The sequence below is a fragment of the Tenrec ecaudatus genome, chromosome 11 (assembly GCF_050624435.1).
Source record: "Tenrec ecaudatus isolate mTenEca1 chromosome 11, mTenEca1.hap1, whole genome shotgun sequence".
Taxonomy (NCBI): domain Eukaryota; kingdom Metazoa; phylum Chordata; class Mammalia; order Afrosoricida; family Tenrecidae; genus Tenrec; species Tenrec ecaudatus.
This window is the reverse complement of record NC_134540.1, coordinates 72669488-72685640: the sequence shown is the minus strand read 5'-3', so window position 1 is coordinate 72685640 and position 16153 is coordinate 72669488. Positions and strand designations below refer to the sequence as shown.

General features: G+C 42.6%; 1 protein-coding gene across 1 annotated transcript; it reads left to right on the top strand.

Moving 5' to 3' along the window:
• Positions 1-331: 331 nt before the first annotated feature.
• On the top strand, positions 332-13707 carry LYG2 (lysozyme g2). The gene is made up of 5 exons (XM_075562562.1): positions 332-374; positions 7949-8089; positions 8830-9026; positions 12554-12692; positions 13589-13707. The coding sequence occupies exons 1-5, from the start codon at positions 332-334 to the stop codon at positions 13705-13707; spliced, it is 639 nt and encodes a 212-aa protein (XP_075418677.1).
• The last annotated feature ends 2446 nt before the right edge of the window (positions 13708-16153 follow it).

Here is a 16153-nt window from a genome sequence, read left to right as displayed (position 1 = left end):
GACAGACTGATGGTCTAACAAAGCCTGCCGATGGATGGGAGGGTGGGTGTGCAGTAACGTATGTGAGATGTGCATGCACTCAAGGCGACCTGAAATTGGATGGGAACACGTCAGGAGTTTATGCTTAGGAAAGCGAGGGACGGATCCAACAGATCATAGCCGACCCTACGCCTATAAGGATAACATTTCTGAAGTGAAAAGTGGGACTCAAATTGGAAGTGATTCTACACTTCTTATTAAACCGAAGCAACAGTCCTGTAGGATGCTTTCAAGTTTTAATTTGAACCAATTTCTGATTCTTAACAGCTCTGGTAGGAGAAGACTTGCCACAATGCTGTCCTCCGTCGTGTTTTTAGGACTCGTGGCCCTCATCGGTAAGTCACTGACTGACAAAAAATTGTTTCTGAGCAGAGTGTCCAAGCAATGAGTGCAACCAGGAGTCAGAAAGAGCCAAGATGGCAGGTAATGGAAGAGCAGGCTCTCCTAACCAGCGTCGCCATTCATCCACACTTTATTTCTGTCACCGAGAGTGTATTCTGCTTGCCAAGCAGATGAAAGAGAATGTCAATGAGGGTTTGAATACTCAGCTAGCTATCGGTCTACTTTCTGTCCAGTCGTACACCTTCTAGGCTTCTATCGTATCAATCGGTATTTGGAGCAGTGTCCTGGGAGGCAAGGCGTATCACAAGAAAACTGTTGATGCCAGGCAATAAATAAGAGTTCAAAGAGTCGTAGAAGCATGTTTAGTTTGAGAGGAGGCTGAGAGGGGGAGCTCACAGCCCAGGAGTATGTTCAACCAGGATGTTCAGAAAGGGCTCTTGTGTGGGGGATGCGAGGAGGCAAGGCAACTATTGAAGAATGCTTGATATTTTAATAGAAGGAGGGAACAGTTTCTGGATGGAGGCATGGCTTTAATAAGGCACAGAGGCAGAGATGCACCAGAAACGTATGGGCTACCCCAAGCAGGTCAGTGTGACAGGAAGAGAAGAGAGGTTTTGTGAGGAGAAGGCTGAAGAGGTGAGTTGGAGAGATGGCAAAGGACCTTGAAAAAGAAAAGATCGGAAACATCAGCCTTAAAAATTAAGCCATTGGAAATAGTGTCCAAGTTGTCTGCTTATTAATCTATTACAGATCATAGAGAAGACAAGTGTTCTAAAATGTCCAATTCTAAATTTGACCAGTGAAGTTACTGAAAAATGATCGTTTTTATTGATGTATGGTCAAAGGCAGGCAGAGATAGTTGAAATGTTTTACTCTTCTCTAATTTTCAGGTGGGACTTGAGTTATGTCGCCAGTAGATGAGCTACCGTGCTAGCTGTTGATCTGAAAAGGTCTATAATTTAAAAGGACCCTTGTGTTTATGATCCCTTTTGAGCGCAAACTCACAGGCCCTTTTTAATTACACTTTTAAGGAGCCCAGTGGTGTAGTGGATTACACATTGGGCTGCTAACTGCAAGGTTGGTAGTTTGCAGCCTCTCTGAGGGAGAAAACACAAGGTTTTTGATCCCCTTAAAGCACTACAGTCTCTGGCAACATCTGTACAAATATGCTTGATACACTGATGTATGGAATGTTATGAGAGCTATAAAATGATTTTTTTCAAAGTTATAGTCTCAGAAACTCATAGGGGCAGTTCTACTCTGTCCTATAGGGTCATAGGGTCACTCAAAGGCAGAATTGACTTGATGGCAGGAGTTTTGTTTATTATACCAATAGGATATACAAATACAACTATTTATTATATGAATAGTATAGGAACTGTGGCCACATCCCCATACTATTAAGACAATGGCTTTCAAATCACAAGGCAATGGTTTTCAAATCAGACGGGGATGCTGGCTGAAGTACATATTCTTAGACTTTATCTAGCTATTCTGGTACAACAGATCTGATCTGAAAACCAGAGTGATGAGAATCCCAGATCCCACGGACTATACTTTGGGCATAACAAAAACTGCTCCCACCAGCAAAACAACATTGACCTTCTTGATATATGTACACTTAATCTATCCAGAAATTGTACTTAAAGAACTTCTTCCCTCCCTCCCTTCATCTACTCAACAAATATGTATTGAATACCTACTTTGGGTCGGGCATTGTTCTCAGTGCTGAAGGAGACACAGCAGAGAAAAACACTAATGCGAGTTAATGTTCTAGTGAGAGAATCCCCAAAAACCAAACTCACCGCCATCAAGTTGATGCCGGCTCATAGTGAACCAGTAAGACAGAGTAGACCTGCCTCTGTGAGAGACTCTCAGAAAGACTGTAACTCTTCACAGGAGTTGAAAGCTCCATCCTTCTCCCTGGGAGCGGCTGGAGGTTTCAAACTGCTGACCTTTCAGATCACAGCCCAACTCATAACCATTATGCCACCAAGGCAAGATACGGTAGGATGAGGAGTAAGGTGTGTCTGTGCCGTCTTCTTCACATATGTGAACAAGAACGATTCTATGATATGGTGACTTAATTTTATTTGTACTATTATTATAATTATAATAGAAAAGTTTGGGGTTTCTATATGAACTGAGTGCTTATCACCCAGCTTCTACAGTTTTCAACATTTTCTGATCTTACTTCACCTATCCCTCACCCTGACTTTCTTGTGAATGTTTTAAGCAGATTTAAAGCATCCAAACATGTAGCCTATACATTTTTCATATGTGCCTCTCACACATACAGACTAGCTTTGCTTCCAGAAGGTATTCCTGGTTCCTTTGGACAGTCCCTGCCATTTCCTAAGGAGTGCTGTTTCCCCTTAAAGGGGAATGGCACTTAGAGACCATGTCTGAGTGAGAGCGGTTATCCTCCCTTACAAGCCTTTTTTTAGAAGACAGAACTAGAAAAATTACACCTTTAAAGAAGAAAAATCATGCATTCACTAATATGTCACAATCGTATTTAAGAATACAAGGGACTCACATTTCTAGCTCTGCTATTTTATGCTAAAGTGCCCTCCTGACACTGTCAAGTAAGCACTGAAGGGCTAACCTCAAGGTCAGTGGTTCAAACCCATTAGTCATTCTGAAGCAAGAAGATGACGCTATCGCCTCTCATAAAGATTTAGTCTAGGAAACCCTATAGAGGGCCTATGGAAGTTCACATTGGCTTACTGGTAATAAGTTTGGGTTTATCATATATTAAAATTTTTGGTTATGAATGATACTAACATTAGTATCTATTTACATATATTAATTTTGAAATAACTATGACAGTATTATCAGCCAAGATGCCTTGATCCTTGATTTGAGAGGTCCACAGGCAGTATTTCACTCAGGATATATGACTTACACTGACTTATTGAAACCATTGGAAACAATTGCCCTCTGTGTGGCTAATTCAGTAAGCTGGTAACTTGATATAGAGTTGAGCTTATTTGTTTGCTTTTTCGTTTTATGGACTATTTGTATTCAATTTCACTTTTTGCAAGAGTTTGCAAGGGTCCAGAATTTTAAAACAATTTACAAGGGTCCAAAGTGTAAAACTACAAAACAAGGTAGATTTAGAGATGATTAGCCTCTATCCCTGTCCCCTTTACCCTCTTCTTAGCCTCCCCTCCCCTTACATTTTTATTAATTTTTGGATTATCCAAGTAGTGTTATTTCTTAGATAAGCAAATTATGCTCACACTCACCAATTTGTAATCTTATTCTCTCCCATTTCTTGCACAAAATTACATTTTAAAACATCCACTGACACTAATGTGATTCCAACTCATAGTGAACCTATCTTGGATTTCTGCAGTTGTAAATCTTTACAGGAGCCTCATCTTTCTCCACAGAATGGTCAGTGGGTTTGAACCACTGACCTTGAGGTTAACAACTTTATGCTTACCCAACAGCACTACCAAACTCATGGCCGTCGAGTTGATTCCAACTCATAGTGACCCTATAGGGCAGAGTAGAACTATCCTGTAGGGCTTTCCAGGATTTTAAGCCTCGGAGGAATTGGTGGGTTTGAATAGCTGACTTTATGGCTAGTAGCTCAATTGTAGCTCACTACTCCACTACGGCTCCAGCCACCCCGCCAGAAGTCTGCAAATACCAGGTTGGACTTGGAGATCACTGCAGGGAGTGTATGAAGACAATTCCTCTTCAGAGCTGCTGTGGCAGTCTGGGTGGACTAGAGGAACAAATTCATAGACACCCACATGTGTATAAGAAAGAGCTTTATATACAAGAGCAATTAAATATAGAAAAAAACATCCCAGCCCCATCAAGATCAAGTCCTTAAGTGCAATATTAGCCCATATGTCCGATAGCAATCTAGAAAGTCCTCTTCAGCCTCACAAAACACATGCAAGATCACAGGCCAGTGGGTGGAAAGTCTTGTGGATCCAGTGGAGGTAGAAGCATCTCAGTGCTGGCAGGGGTCTCCACGTGGCTCCTCTGGCTCCAGAGCTCTGGTTGCATCAGCATAGCTCTGTCAGACTCATTGTCAGTAATGTCTTGCAGGTAGTGAGAATGTGTCCTCCTGCCTCCAGTGAGCTATTATCTCCTTAGCACTTCCAAATGAAGTCATCAAGCTGTGACCTGATTGACAGGCTAAACTCCACCCCTTCACTCTTAAGTCTCAAATTGTCAACTGATTATGTAACTACCACAGCTGCATAATCTACACAGTAGTTAATTGTGTGGATGTATCTTTGCCTATAAAATCTGCCCCATGTGAAGGCCAGTTGTGTTGTTTTCCGTCCTTTGCTATTGAAAACAGTGCAGAAACACAGCCTACTGCTAGAAATTCCCCTCTAGCAATGTACCAGAGGGCCTTTCCCTTAACAGTCTCATCGACAGATCACGGTGTCAAACTTGTGGATGTTTGCCCATCAAATCGATGACAATGGTATCTCACCATTGTTCAGCTATGGCCTTCTCTCCTGAGTGTGGTTGAATGTCTGTCTATATCTTTAAAGATCTTTTTTTTAAACCTTAAGTTTATGAACTATCATTTCCTATCTCTCGCAGATAAGGTGAGATTTTAACAGAAACCTGAAGATAACAAGGCAGTCAATCATGTAGACATCTGAGAAAATAGCATTCTAAGCATTTAGGCAACGAGAACTTCAAGTGCAAGGACCTTGAAGCAGGGCCCGGCTTGGCATGTTCAAGGGCTGACAGGGAATGGATGTGACTGGAGAAGAGTGGGGGAAGAAAAGGCAAAATTGGACCAGAGTGGGAGTGAGCATGCTAGTTAGAAGGCTGCTAAAATAGCCAGAGGAACAGGTTCCAGGTATCCAGATCTCATGCAATAATCCATGTTGACACCTCTAGAGGTTTGTGCGCAGGAGCCCCAGAGCCTAGTGCACTAACCCCAAGTCAGAGAGCAGAAGCGACGCTTGATTAGAAGGTGCCATTAGTGTGGAGACGGACAGCAATGATGGCTGTCTTGATGGTGTCCCGATTGGAATCCGAATGTATAAGAGATTATAAACTTTTGGAACTCACACTTTGGAAAGTCAAATACAGAGGTTTTATATTAACTCAGGGTTTCAGGATAAGTACAGGAAACAAATGGTGACCAGGGGCATTCCAATACGATGACTAGGTTCTTCTAAGTCTTTGGTCTGTGTCGCAGGATGTCTCGGTTTACTTAACTAGATAGCAGGAATTAGTCTTTTGGTCACTAACAACCAGGCAAATACAAAGGGCTTCTCGGCGTTATCTGGCCCTTCCAGGGGTGACCAGCATCCAATCTGTGTGTTTCTGGGCAATGGGGAACGTTATAATAATTCCAGAGACGGAGGTGAGTTAGACTGGCTATAAACACAGATTAGGAGCGTCCCTGTAGGACAGAGTAGAACTGGCTCTGTGGATTTCTGTGGCTGCACATTTTTTTATGAGAGCAGAAAGCCTCGTCTTTCTCCCTCGGAGGTCACAAGCAAATATTTTCAAAGTGTTGACCTTGCCGTTAGCAGACCCATGTGTAGCCCATTGGCTCGATGGCAGTGGGTTCGGAGTTTGGGAGCTACTAACAGGGAGTAAAACTCAGCTGATTTGGATCTTCGTAATGGCAAAGGTGATGAGAAGTGGTCAGACTCTGGATGTGTACTTTCAATTTCTACACTGTTTCCAATCCCCAAGGCCTTCAGTTTAGGAATCTATCTATTCAGATCCTCAGACATACTTCCTAAATGAATTGTAGGCACAAAAGAGTACATTGTGCACCATGGGGAGTGCTGAGGCGGTAGTTCTTGCTCTATGTCATGTAAATCTACTTTTATGAAAGAAGCCTAATTATATCTCTGTGTTTGCTTTCTACATAGACTTTCTGAGAGCCCCAGGTCTATGTGAAAGTTTGTGATAACTTCATCTACTCAATGTTTTGTAGTTGTCTGTGTGTTTATTGTTGTTTTGTTAGTTATTTGCTTTTAAAACAGAAAATCAAAAACAAAACAACACATTTTTTAAGTGAACCTTTAGAGTTGCTTTTCTTTCCTTGTAAGATACGTTTTTGTAGGCACTGCTCCTTTGGTTGTGTGCGTCATTCTAAGAGTAGGCCGTTGTTTTATATACTTCAGTTCATCAGAACTGGATCCAGGTGGATAGCCAGGTGGCTGGGTAAAATTCTAAAAGCATAGTTTACAGCATTAAATGAAACAATAGTTCTTGTTTCTCACACAGCAAATATTTTAATAAATATAGTTTTGGTGGTATAGTGGTTACACATTGGCTTGCTAACCACAAGGTCAGCAGTTTGAACCCACCAGCCACTCGGAAGGAGAGAGACAAGACTTTTAGCACTCATTTCTAATCTCATACAGATGGCAATCTCTGAAACCCCAGAGGGGCAGTTCTACCCTGTTCTAGCAGGGTCTCTGTGAGTCAGAATTAACTCGATGACAGTGATCTTTTAGACCTCGAGTGCTAACAAATAAGGCTTTAAAAAATTCCATTATCTTTTGATTCTATTTCTTCACTTTTTTTTGGTCTCCTTGTATTTATAGCTTCTTCTTCTTCTTCCTCCTCCTCCTCCTCCTTCTCATTATCTTCCCCCCTCCCCCTTCTCCTTCCCCTCCCTTTCCTCTCTTTCTCCTCCTCTCCTCCTCCTCCCCCTTCCTTTTGGCTGTAACAAACAAATGCATTCTCTCACCATTTAGGAGGTTAGAAGTCCCACTCGAGGGTGTCAGCTTTAGAGGAAGGCATTCTTCTTCAGGTGGCTCAGGGGAAGGTTCTCATCTCCTTTCAACAGTCGTGGGCTCAGTGTTCCTCAGAGGTCTCCACTTGTCTTGCTCTCCCCTGGGTCTGGAACTTCTCAGCACAGAACCCTGGGACCAGAGCACACACACTGCCCTCAGCTCTTCTTTCTTGGGGGCCGTAGGTTATGCTCCTTGTATGTACAGTCTTAACATGCAAGCCAACAAGTCTTGGAATGATTAGAACAAACTTTTAAAAATTATAGCAAGATATTCAGTCAATAGAGTAGGGAAGAAACTCATTTCACCATGACAAATTTATAACAAAAGATTCATCATTACTTAATTTTTTCTAATGGAAACATGATATGTCAATATATAGTCAAAGTGTTATGACACCCTTCTTTTTCTTTCTATCAAAACCAAGTCAAAATGTCAAACCAGATGCTTTGTTTCTATCCCCACAAACACTTGGGTCAGAAGTGTCTTTAAAATTTCTCTCAAGGCTTCTGCTTAGAACTTGTGGAAATTTTTATTCTGATCACAATAAATATATGCTAAATTTATCATAATTTATTTTCATAATGCCTATAACTAAGTGTTGGGTGTGGTTATTCTGTTTGTTGTTCAGGTGGAAGTAGAGTGGGAAAGGGATGTTCTCTGCACTAGTTTGGCTTGTAATGAGTCAAGACTGGCAGAAATAGACTTGAGGAAGATCCAGTCTATCCCTTCTTTTGGATTTCGGCAGTGTTTGTAAGTGATAGCAACGCAGGCAATATTTTCTCCTGGGCTTCATGTGAATGATATTCTGCCTCCAGGTACTTCCAGGGGCTCCTACCCTTTCACCCACATGATGAACCCCCACCTGCACCCTCGTCTGTACCATGGGTGCTATGGAGACATCATGACAATGGACACTTCTGGGGCCTCCTGTGGTTTAGACAGGTTGACTCACTGTGGTAAGTGAGAATTAAAGCCAAGGCTTGGCTTTCCCCCTTCCATCATTTCCAGAAAACCCCAAAGACTCCTTTGAAATTTTCCCCAGTCTTTCCAATACTTGTCCAGACCTATGTTATTTCTATGTATTAAAATCATTGGTTTAATAAAAAATATTATATCCTAGCTTTGATTTTGGTTGTTTTTACGTAATGTTACAGCATGAGAATTTTAAAGAAGCTTAGAACATGCCCTTTGCATTTTATTTCTCGTTTGTAATCTTGCTCCAAAATCTTCTTTATTACATGTGATCTTAAAGCACAAGGCAGCGGTCCTTGGAATGATTAGAACAAACTTTTCAAAATTGCAGAAAAGTTCTTTGTTCGTTTTATAATGTCAGAGCTGGTGCAATCACAAAGGTCCCAGCCAATCTTCTCATCTCATCCCCTCAACTGATAGCTAAAATCACCGAGGCTCACAGGAAGGGAGCCAGCTCCTCTAAGCACGCACACTGGCAGTGCTGGACGAAACTCCAGCTTGGCTGATGCCTAGACCTAGAGTCTTCCCAGTGCATGCATGTGACCAAACAGGGAAGCAGAGAGAAAGAGGAAGAAATAGCAACCATCTGTGGTTATGGATCAGTCTGGTTTCTATAACCAGAGATCAAAATAGTGCCTTGAAAATGTGGTCCCAAACCAAGGGCAGTGGGAAAAAATAATCATCTGGGAGAGAGGAAACACAGTTTTGTTTTTATTGATTTCAGGGACCCGTGGGTCTGAAATGTTTGCGGAGATGGATTTGAGGGCTATAAAGCCTTACCAAACTATGATCAAAGAAGTTGGGCAGAAGCACTGCGTGGACCCAGCCCTGATAGCAGCCATCATCTCCAGAGAGAGCCACGGTGGAGCTGTCCTGGAAAACGGCTGGGATCATCATGGACTTAAATTTGGCTTGATGCAGGTACCCCACCGTTGTAGTTGTGAGGTGCCATTGAGTCGGTCTGACCGTAGTGACCCTGTGCACATCAGAATGAAGCCTTGCCTCGCCCCACATCACCCTCACAATCGTTGCTATGTTTGTGTCCTGCTATTGCTGCAACCACTGCGCCAATCCATCTCATTGAGGGCTTTCCTCCTTTTTTTGCTGCCCCACATGACCAATCATGATGTCCTTCTCCAGGGGCTGCTCTCCCCTAACATGTCCAAAGTGTGTATCTCATCATGCTTGCCTTTAAGGAACACTCTGGCCATGCTTCTTCCAAGAGAGATGTTTGTCCTTTTGGCAGTCCATGGTACTTTCAATTTTCTTCACCAGCATCACAATTTATTATTATTATTTATCATTTTATTAGGGGCTCATACAACTCTTATCACAATCCATAAATACATCAATTGTGAAAAGCACATTTGTACATTCATTACCCTCATCATTCTCAAAACATTTGCTCTCCACTTAAGCCCTTGGTATTAGCTCCTCATTTTTACTGCCTTACTTCCCGCTCCCCACTCCCTCACGAACCCTTGATCATTTATTAATTATTATTTTGTCATATTGGACATCTCCCTTCACCCACTTTTCTGTTGTCCATCCCACAGGGAGGAGGTTATATGTAGATCCTTGTAATCAGTTCCCCCTTTCCACCGCACCCACCCTCTACCCTCCTGGTATCACCACTCTCACCACTGGTCCTGAAGGGATCACCCGCTCTAGATTCCCTGTGTTCCCTGTGTTTCCAGTTCCTATCTGTACCAGTGTACATCCTCTGGTCTAGCCAGATTTGTAAGGTAGAATTGGGATCATGATAGAGGGGGGCGGGATGAAGCATTTAGGAACTAGAGGAAAGTGATATGTTTCATCGTTGCTACACTGCACCCTGATTGGCTAGTCTCCTCCCCCCAACCCTTCCATAAGGGGATGTCCAGTTGCCTACAGATGGGTTTGGGTCTCCACTCCGCACTCCTTCCCCCCTCCCATTTACTATGGTAAGATTTTTTGTTCTGATGATGCCTGATACCTGATCCCTTCAACACCTCGTGATTGCACAAGGCTGGTGTGATTCTTCCTTGTGGGCTTTGTTGCTTCTGAGCTAGATTGCTATTTGTTTACCTTCAAACCTTTAAGACCCCAGACACTATATATTCTGATAGCCAGGCACCATCAGCTTTCTTCACTACATTTGTTTAGGCACCCATTTGTCTTCAGCTATTGTGTTGGGAAAGTGAGCATCATGGAATGCCAGTTTAATAGAAGAAAGTATTCTTGCATTGAGGGAGTACCCAATGTCCATCTGCTACCTTAATACTAAATCTATACATATATGCACATAGATATATTTCCCCATCCTCATATATAAATATATTTACATATGCACATGCCTTTATTTAGACCTCTATAAATTCCCTTTGCCTCCTACCTCTTTCCTCTATTTCCTTTGACTTTCCTCTTGTCCCACTATCATGTTCAGCCTTCATTTGGGTTTCAGTAATTCCTCTTGGTTACATTACCCTTGGTCGTGCCCTACCAGACCTCCTACACCCTCCTCACCATCGATTTGGATCACTTGTTGTTCCCTTATCCCTGTGTTTGTTAACACCACTTCCTTTCTCCCCCAGGGGAGGCCCTTTCCCCATGTCCCCCGGAATTATCGGTCCCATTGTTTTCTCCTCCAGATAGTTCATCCAGCCTATCTTAGTTAGATAGACCTTGCGCAAAAACAAGGTAGAGCAAAACCAAGAAACAAAATAAAACCAAGCAACAAAACAACAACAAGCCAATGACAAAAACCATAACAAAACACACCAAGAAAGAGAAGCTTGCAGTTAGTTCAAGGACTGTTTGTTGGCCTTTAAGAGTGTTTTCCAGTCAAGTCTAATGGGACATCAAGCCCTGGCCCCATAGTCTATTTTTGATATTCCCTGGGGACTTCGCTGCTCTGTTCCCCTTGCTGTTCTGTTCCACGCCTTTAGTGTATTGCCTCTGTATGGTGGGATCAGATTAGGCCGAAATCCCACACTGTGTCTCCAGTGTTGTCCTCTGTAGGGCTATGGGTCAGTGAGGGATGTCGTGTCTCATAGTGAGGCAGGCCATACCGGCCATATGGTCTTCTCTGTGGATTGGCTGCTCTCATCAGGGAATATCGCCCTCAAGGCTTGGTGGGCCAGGATGTGCTCCACTCTCTCTTCCTCCCCCTTCATTTGCTCCCGTGTGCTCTGATCAGACATGTCCCTCTCACAGAGCTGAAGATTCAGTGCCGTCCTCTGAAATACATTCTTCTGGGGGGAGGGGCAGGCAGCACCACAATTTAAATGTATTGATTTTTCTTCAGTCTTCCTTATTCAATGTTCAACTTTCACCTGAATATGAGGTGATCGAAAATGCCATAAATTGGGCCAGGCACACCTTAGACTTCAAAGTTACCACCTTACTTTTCAAGGTACTTAGCTAGAGACTTTTACTCAATCCTACTTCATCCTTGTTTTTTTTGTTGTTGTTGTTGTTGCTAAATCAAACTAGCTTAGAAAGCCACTTGCAGTGCTGAAGGTACCAACACTACAGGCGCTTCTGTGTCATTTGTTCTGTGATTTCCGTAGCAACGCCTTTGTCTTTTATTCAAGGCTTATCAGCTATTGGATATTGTCAATAAATTATTTTGAGTTTCATATCTATAATTCTGAAATAAAATGATAGAGTTACATCGAGAACTTTTACATAGGGTACCATTATGTAGGGGGTCTTCTAGTGGTCATGAAATAGTTAATGTCAACCACAATACTTTTTATTTAGGCAAATAGAGGAAGGGCATTCACATTATCTGGATATTTGCTTTTAGGGTCTATTTAAAATTGTTTGTAGAAACCCACATTTCTAGTTATCCCAGATAGAAATAAAAATTTTACCTGAACTAGTTGGATGATTGGTTTTGATTGCAAATACCTAGACTCCTTTGTGTGCTCATTAGTTGTTTTTAAACAATTTTCATGTGTGGTGGTGGTTGGTGGGTACCGCTGAGTTGATCTTAACTCACAGGGACCCCAAGTGACGGAGTGGAACTGCCCCCAGAGGGTTTTCTTGGCTGTGACCTTTACCCAAACAGACCACCAGCTCTTTCCTCCACAAGCCACTGGCTGGGTTTGAATCTCCAACCTTTTAATTCACAGCCAAGGCTTAACTGGGTCATTAGGGCTCCTTTTTCCATATTCTCATATATATTTGAGCGGCTTCCAAAAGTTTGTGAGAAGATAGTAGGATTTCCCCAAACATTGTGAAGCTCCCTGCTATATAAACACAGCGAAACTAGAAGACTTCACCACACTGTGCTGTCTTTACTTCTCCAAACCGTCGCTTTGGCTCCCTGACCGTCTGCTGGGTGGAGGAAAGGCTAGGGGACTTGACCCTCGGAGGATGGAGGAGAGAGGAAACAAACTAGGGGCAATAAGGAAACTGTGTTGCCTCATCCAAACACTGACATTACTATTTGAATTTCCTAGCTTGATCAGAAAATTCACCACCCGGTTGGTGCCTGGGACAGCAAAGAACATCTTTTGCAGGCTGTTGGGCTTCTAGCAGAGAAAATTAAGACAATTCAGCAAAGATTCCCAAAATGGAGTGTGGCTCAGCACCTCAAAGGTAGGTAATGCCTTGTTGAAATGAAAGCCAGGTGTGGACTGGGCCTTTCTGTGAGTGCTCCCCCTGGTGGCCCACCGGCCTGGGAGGAGCTGTGGAAAGACTGCATTCGCACTGTCTGACTGAGTTACTATGAATGGCCTTCCTTCCCCAACTTGCATTTGTAAGATGTGCTTTTGTAAGATGTGAAGGTTCTTAATGCCTCTCTCCGTGGTTGGTAAACCATTGACTGATGTCTTAAGAATCAATGAGCCAGTTTAAAAGAATATGTTTTACCTTCCCCTGATAGGCGTTTTCCTAATACAAGAAACTATTAATCACTTCCCAATACATAGTGCCTTCTCTCCTTCCATGCTTTAAGAATATTAGTTTAGAATAGTTTCTATTTTCTATTTCTAGGTTCTTGTGGTTAGAGTTTAGGCCCAGGGCTTGGTTCCTGTAGATCATGTGTCTAGTAAAGAACCACACAAAGATACACACCTGACTCGTGGGGATCACTGTGCATCCCATACTCAGTGTGGCTCTAATTCTGCACCAGGGCAGGTGTTTAAGAAACATCCATCGAGTGAATGAATGTTTGCACAAAGCACCGAGTGATGAATTATTAAATGAAAAGAGAATATTAACAAGCATCCTCGGATTGAGAATCTAATTCTTCCAAGTCTGGACTATATAAGAGGAAAATATGACCGGTAGAAAGCAGAGTCTTAAAAGAAGAGAGAAAGCAAGCTGAAATTCTTCCACTGGTTCTTGGGGTAGCACGCTCTCTCCGGGGGGAAGGGAGATGGGGAGCAGGACCCTGGGGACTGCCTGCCTGGAGGACTGACATCCTAGAAATGCTCACGTCTTAGTTCTGCGGCACATTCACATTTGGATCTAAACTGTATGTTTCCTTGTAGGAGGGCTTTTGGCCTATAAGTCAGGAATTGACGCCGTTGGCAACCCTGTGGACACAGACACTGACTTCGTCGATGATCTTCTTGCCCGAGCTAAATTCTATAAACGACATGGCTTCTAGGGAGAGCTATGCGAGTGGATTGGACGGGCAGGCTGCTCAGACAGCCTCTCCTGTCAGGGGGGCTTGATGAGAGCATATTCAATCCGACGTGGACAAAGGAGTGGCTGCAAATTTGAGGGGAAAAAACGTTTATTCTCCAATTTTCTTCATGAAAATAAGCATTGACAAAAAGAAGAAAGAAAAATTCACCAAGTTTTTTATATTGATGGATTTATTTTTATATAATCATTTTATTGACATAGCTTACACATTCCAGTATATCCATTCACATACGATTCAGTTGTTCATTCCCATCGGGTGGGGTTATGCAACCATCATCGACATCAGCCCATTTCTCCCCCACCCATCCCCCCAGACCCTCAGGGAACCACTGCTCCTGTCTCTGAGGGTCATTTATCTTGACTACCATTGACCGAGCAGTCTTAAATATATAAATGAGCAAATGCAAATCTAACGTGATCAATGAGGTAAAACACACAAACACTTTACTAGTAAGAGGAGGGCACAGTAAAGAACTAGAGGATAGTTGTGTGGTTCATCAGTGCCATACCGCACCCGGCTCTACCATCCATTCCATGCGGCCCTTCTGACAGGGATTGTCCATTCATCTCACAGGGGGATTTGGGGCCTCCATTGCATCCATGCTCCTTCACATTGAGTTGGTTGTATTTTTGAACTTCTAATATCTCTTGCCATTGATACCTCGTGATCACACAGGCTGGTGTGCTTCTTCCATGTGGGCTTTGTTGCTTCCCTGCTAGATGGCCGCTTGTTTAATTAGAAGCCTTTAAGACCCAAGACACTATATATTTTGATAGCCAGACACCATTGGCATTCTTTACCACATTTGCTTATACACCCATTTTGTCTTCAGTGATTGTGTCAGGGAAGTAGATATCATACAATGCCACATTATTAGAACAGATGGGTCTTATCGGTCTTGTACTAAGGCAAGATTTAAGTAGAGGTCCAAATCCATATACTTCCTTGTTACATCTGCATATATATATATATATATATATATATATATATACAAACAAATACATATATGCTTATATATATATATATCTATTTTCCCCTCTTCTACCCCACTGTTACGTTTATTCATCATTCACCTTTCAGTAATTCCTCTCAGATACAATTCAATTGTTCAAACACAACAGGAAGAGCTACCCACTCCTTGCTGTCAATTTTAGAACACTTACTATTCTCTTGTACCCATCGTTCGTTATTGGCCCCCAACCCCCTCTTCCCCAGCCCCCAGGAACCATTGGTCCAGTTGCTGTCTCATTAAGATTGCCTATCCTTAATGTCTTATATAGATAAACATTCCCCCCAAAAAATACAGGCCTCAGTTCCCAATGTGGTTCCCATGAGATATACACAAACATACTCAGTCACATGAAACTGCTGTTTAGTGACTGGACTGTGTTGTCATAGTAAGTGGAAGCTATGTATTCCTGCTAGACCTCCCTTTAGCTCATGAATTTAATGCTTACTTGCCGATGGAATTCAAAAGAAGTTAAGTAAACCTGACTTGAGCCTTTGTCCTTTTCTCAATAGCTGTCCACTGAGGTTTTATTGCGAGAAGTGAACCTATGAGGCCATGGAGAAGCTAGGGATGGAAATCCAGTTCCGTGTGTAACTGAGATGATGTACACAGCATCTCCTGGCCCATGCCAGGCTCTCTTTCTCTTACTTTTAAAGACGGGCTCTTTTCTCTTTTCCGTAGTTGCTACCATACACTCTCTCCTTAGCAGGGCATCTCTCCTACAAACATGGTTGAAGATAAATAGGTATGCTTTCCCTTAATTATGTTCTTTGATTGCAAGCAAAAGTAACTAACTTTGGGAAATTTAAGCAAGGAAACAGAAGTATAAGAAGCCTGTCAGAAAACTCAGAGACCCAACAGGATTGGCAAGGACATGAGCAGGAACCAGGCAACTCTGAGTGTTTAGGAAGCAGGAACTGTTTGATTATACTTTATAGAATCCTCACTGCCATAATAAATTAAGACCTTCACTGAAAATATGAATTCCCCCAGCCTTCTTCTCACTCTTTACCAGAATCTTAGTTGCCAGAGAGAGAGAATATGATTGGCTTATTGACATATCTTACTCATTCCACTATATCCCTTCCCTTCCCATACAGTTCTGTTGTTCAATCCCATTGGCTGGGGCTGTACAATCATCAATGCTATTACTCCCTGCCCCACCCCCTCACTTCCGGCACCCTTAAGGAACCCTTACTCCTGTCAGGGTCTCTGAGAGGTTATCTATGTTGACTATCATGTACTGAACGATCTTAAATGTACAAATGAACATAGACAGTTTGACATGACCAATGAGGTATATCATATATGGACCAAAGCAGTAAGGGGAGGGGGGATCTTAAAGAACTAAAGGATAGTTATGTGGCTTATCAGTGCCGCACAGCACCCTGAATT

Bases quoted from the DNA above. Each gene is read 5' to 3' on its own strand.
- LYG2 (XM_075562562.1), top strand. From the start codon at position 332: ATGCTGTCCTCCGTCGTGTTTTTAGGACTCGTGGCCCTCATCG. The intron at 8,090-8,829 runs GTAAGTGAGAAT...TATTGATTTCAG, and splicing joins AGACAGGTTGACTCACTGTG to GGACCCGTGGGTCTGAAATG. The intron at 12,693-13,588 runs GTAGGTAATGCC...GTTTCCTTGTAG, and splicing joins TGTGGCTCAGCACCTCAAAG to GAGGGCTTTTGGCCTATAAG.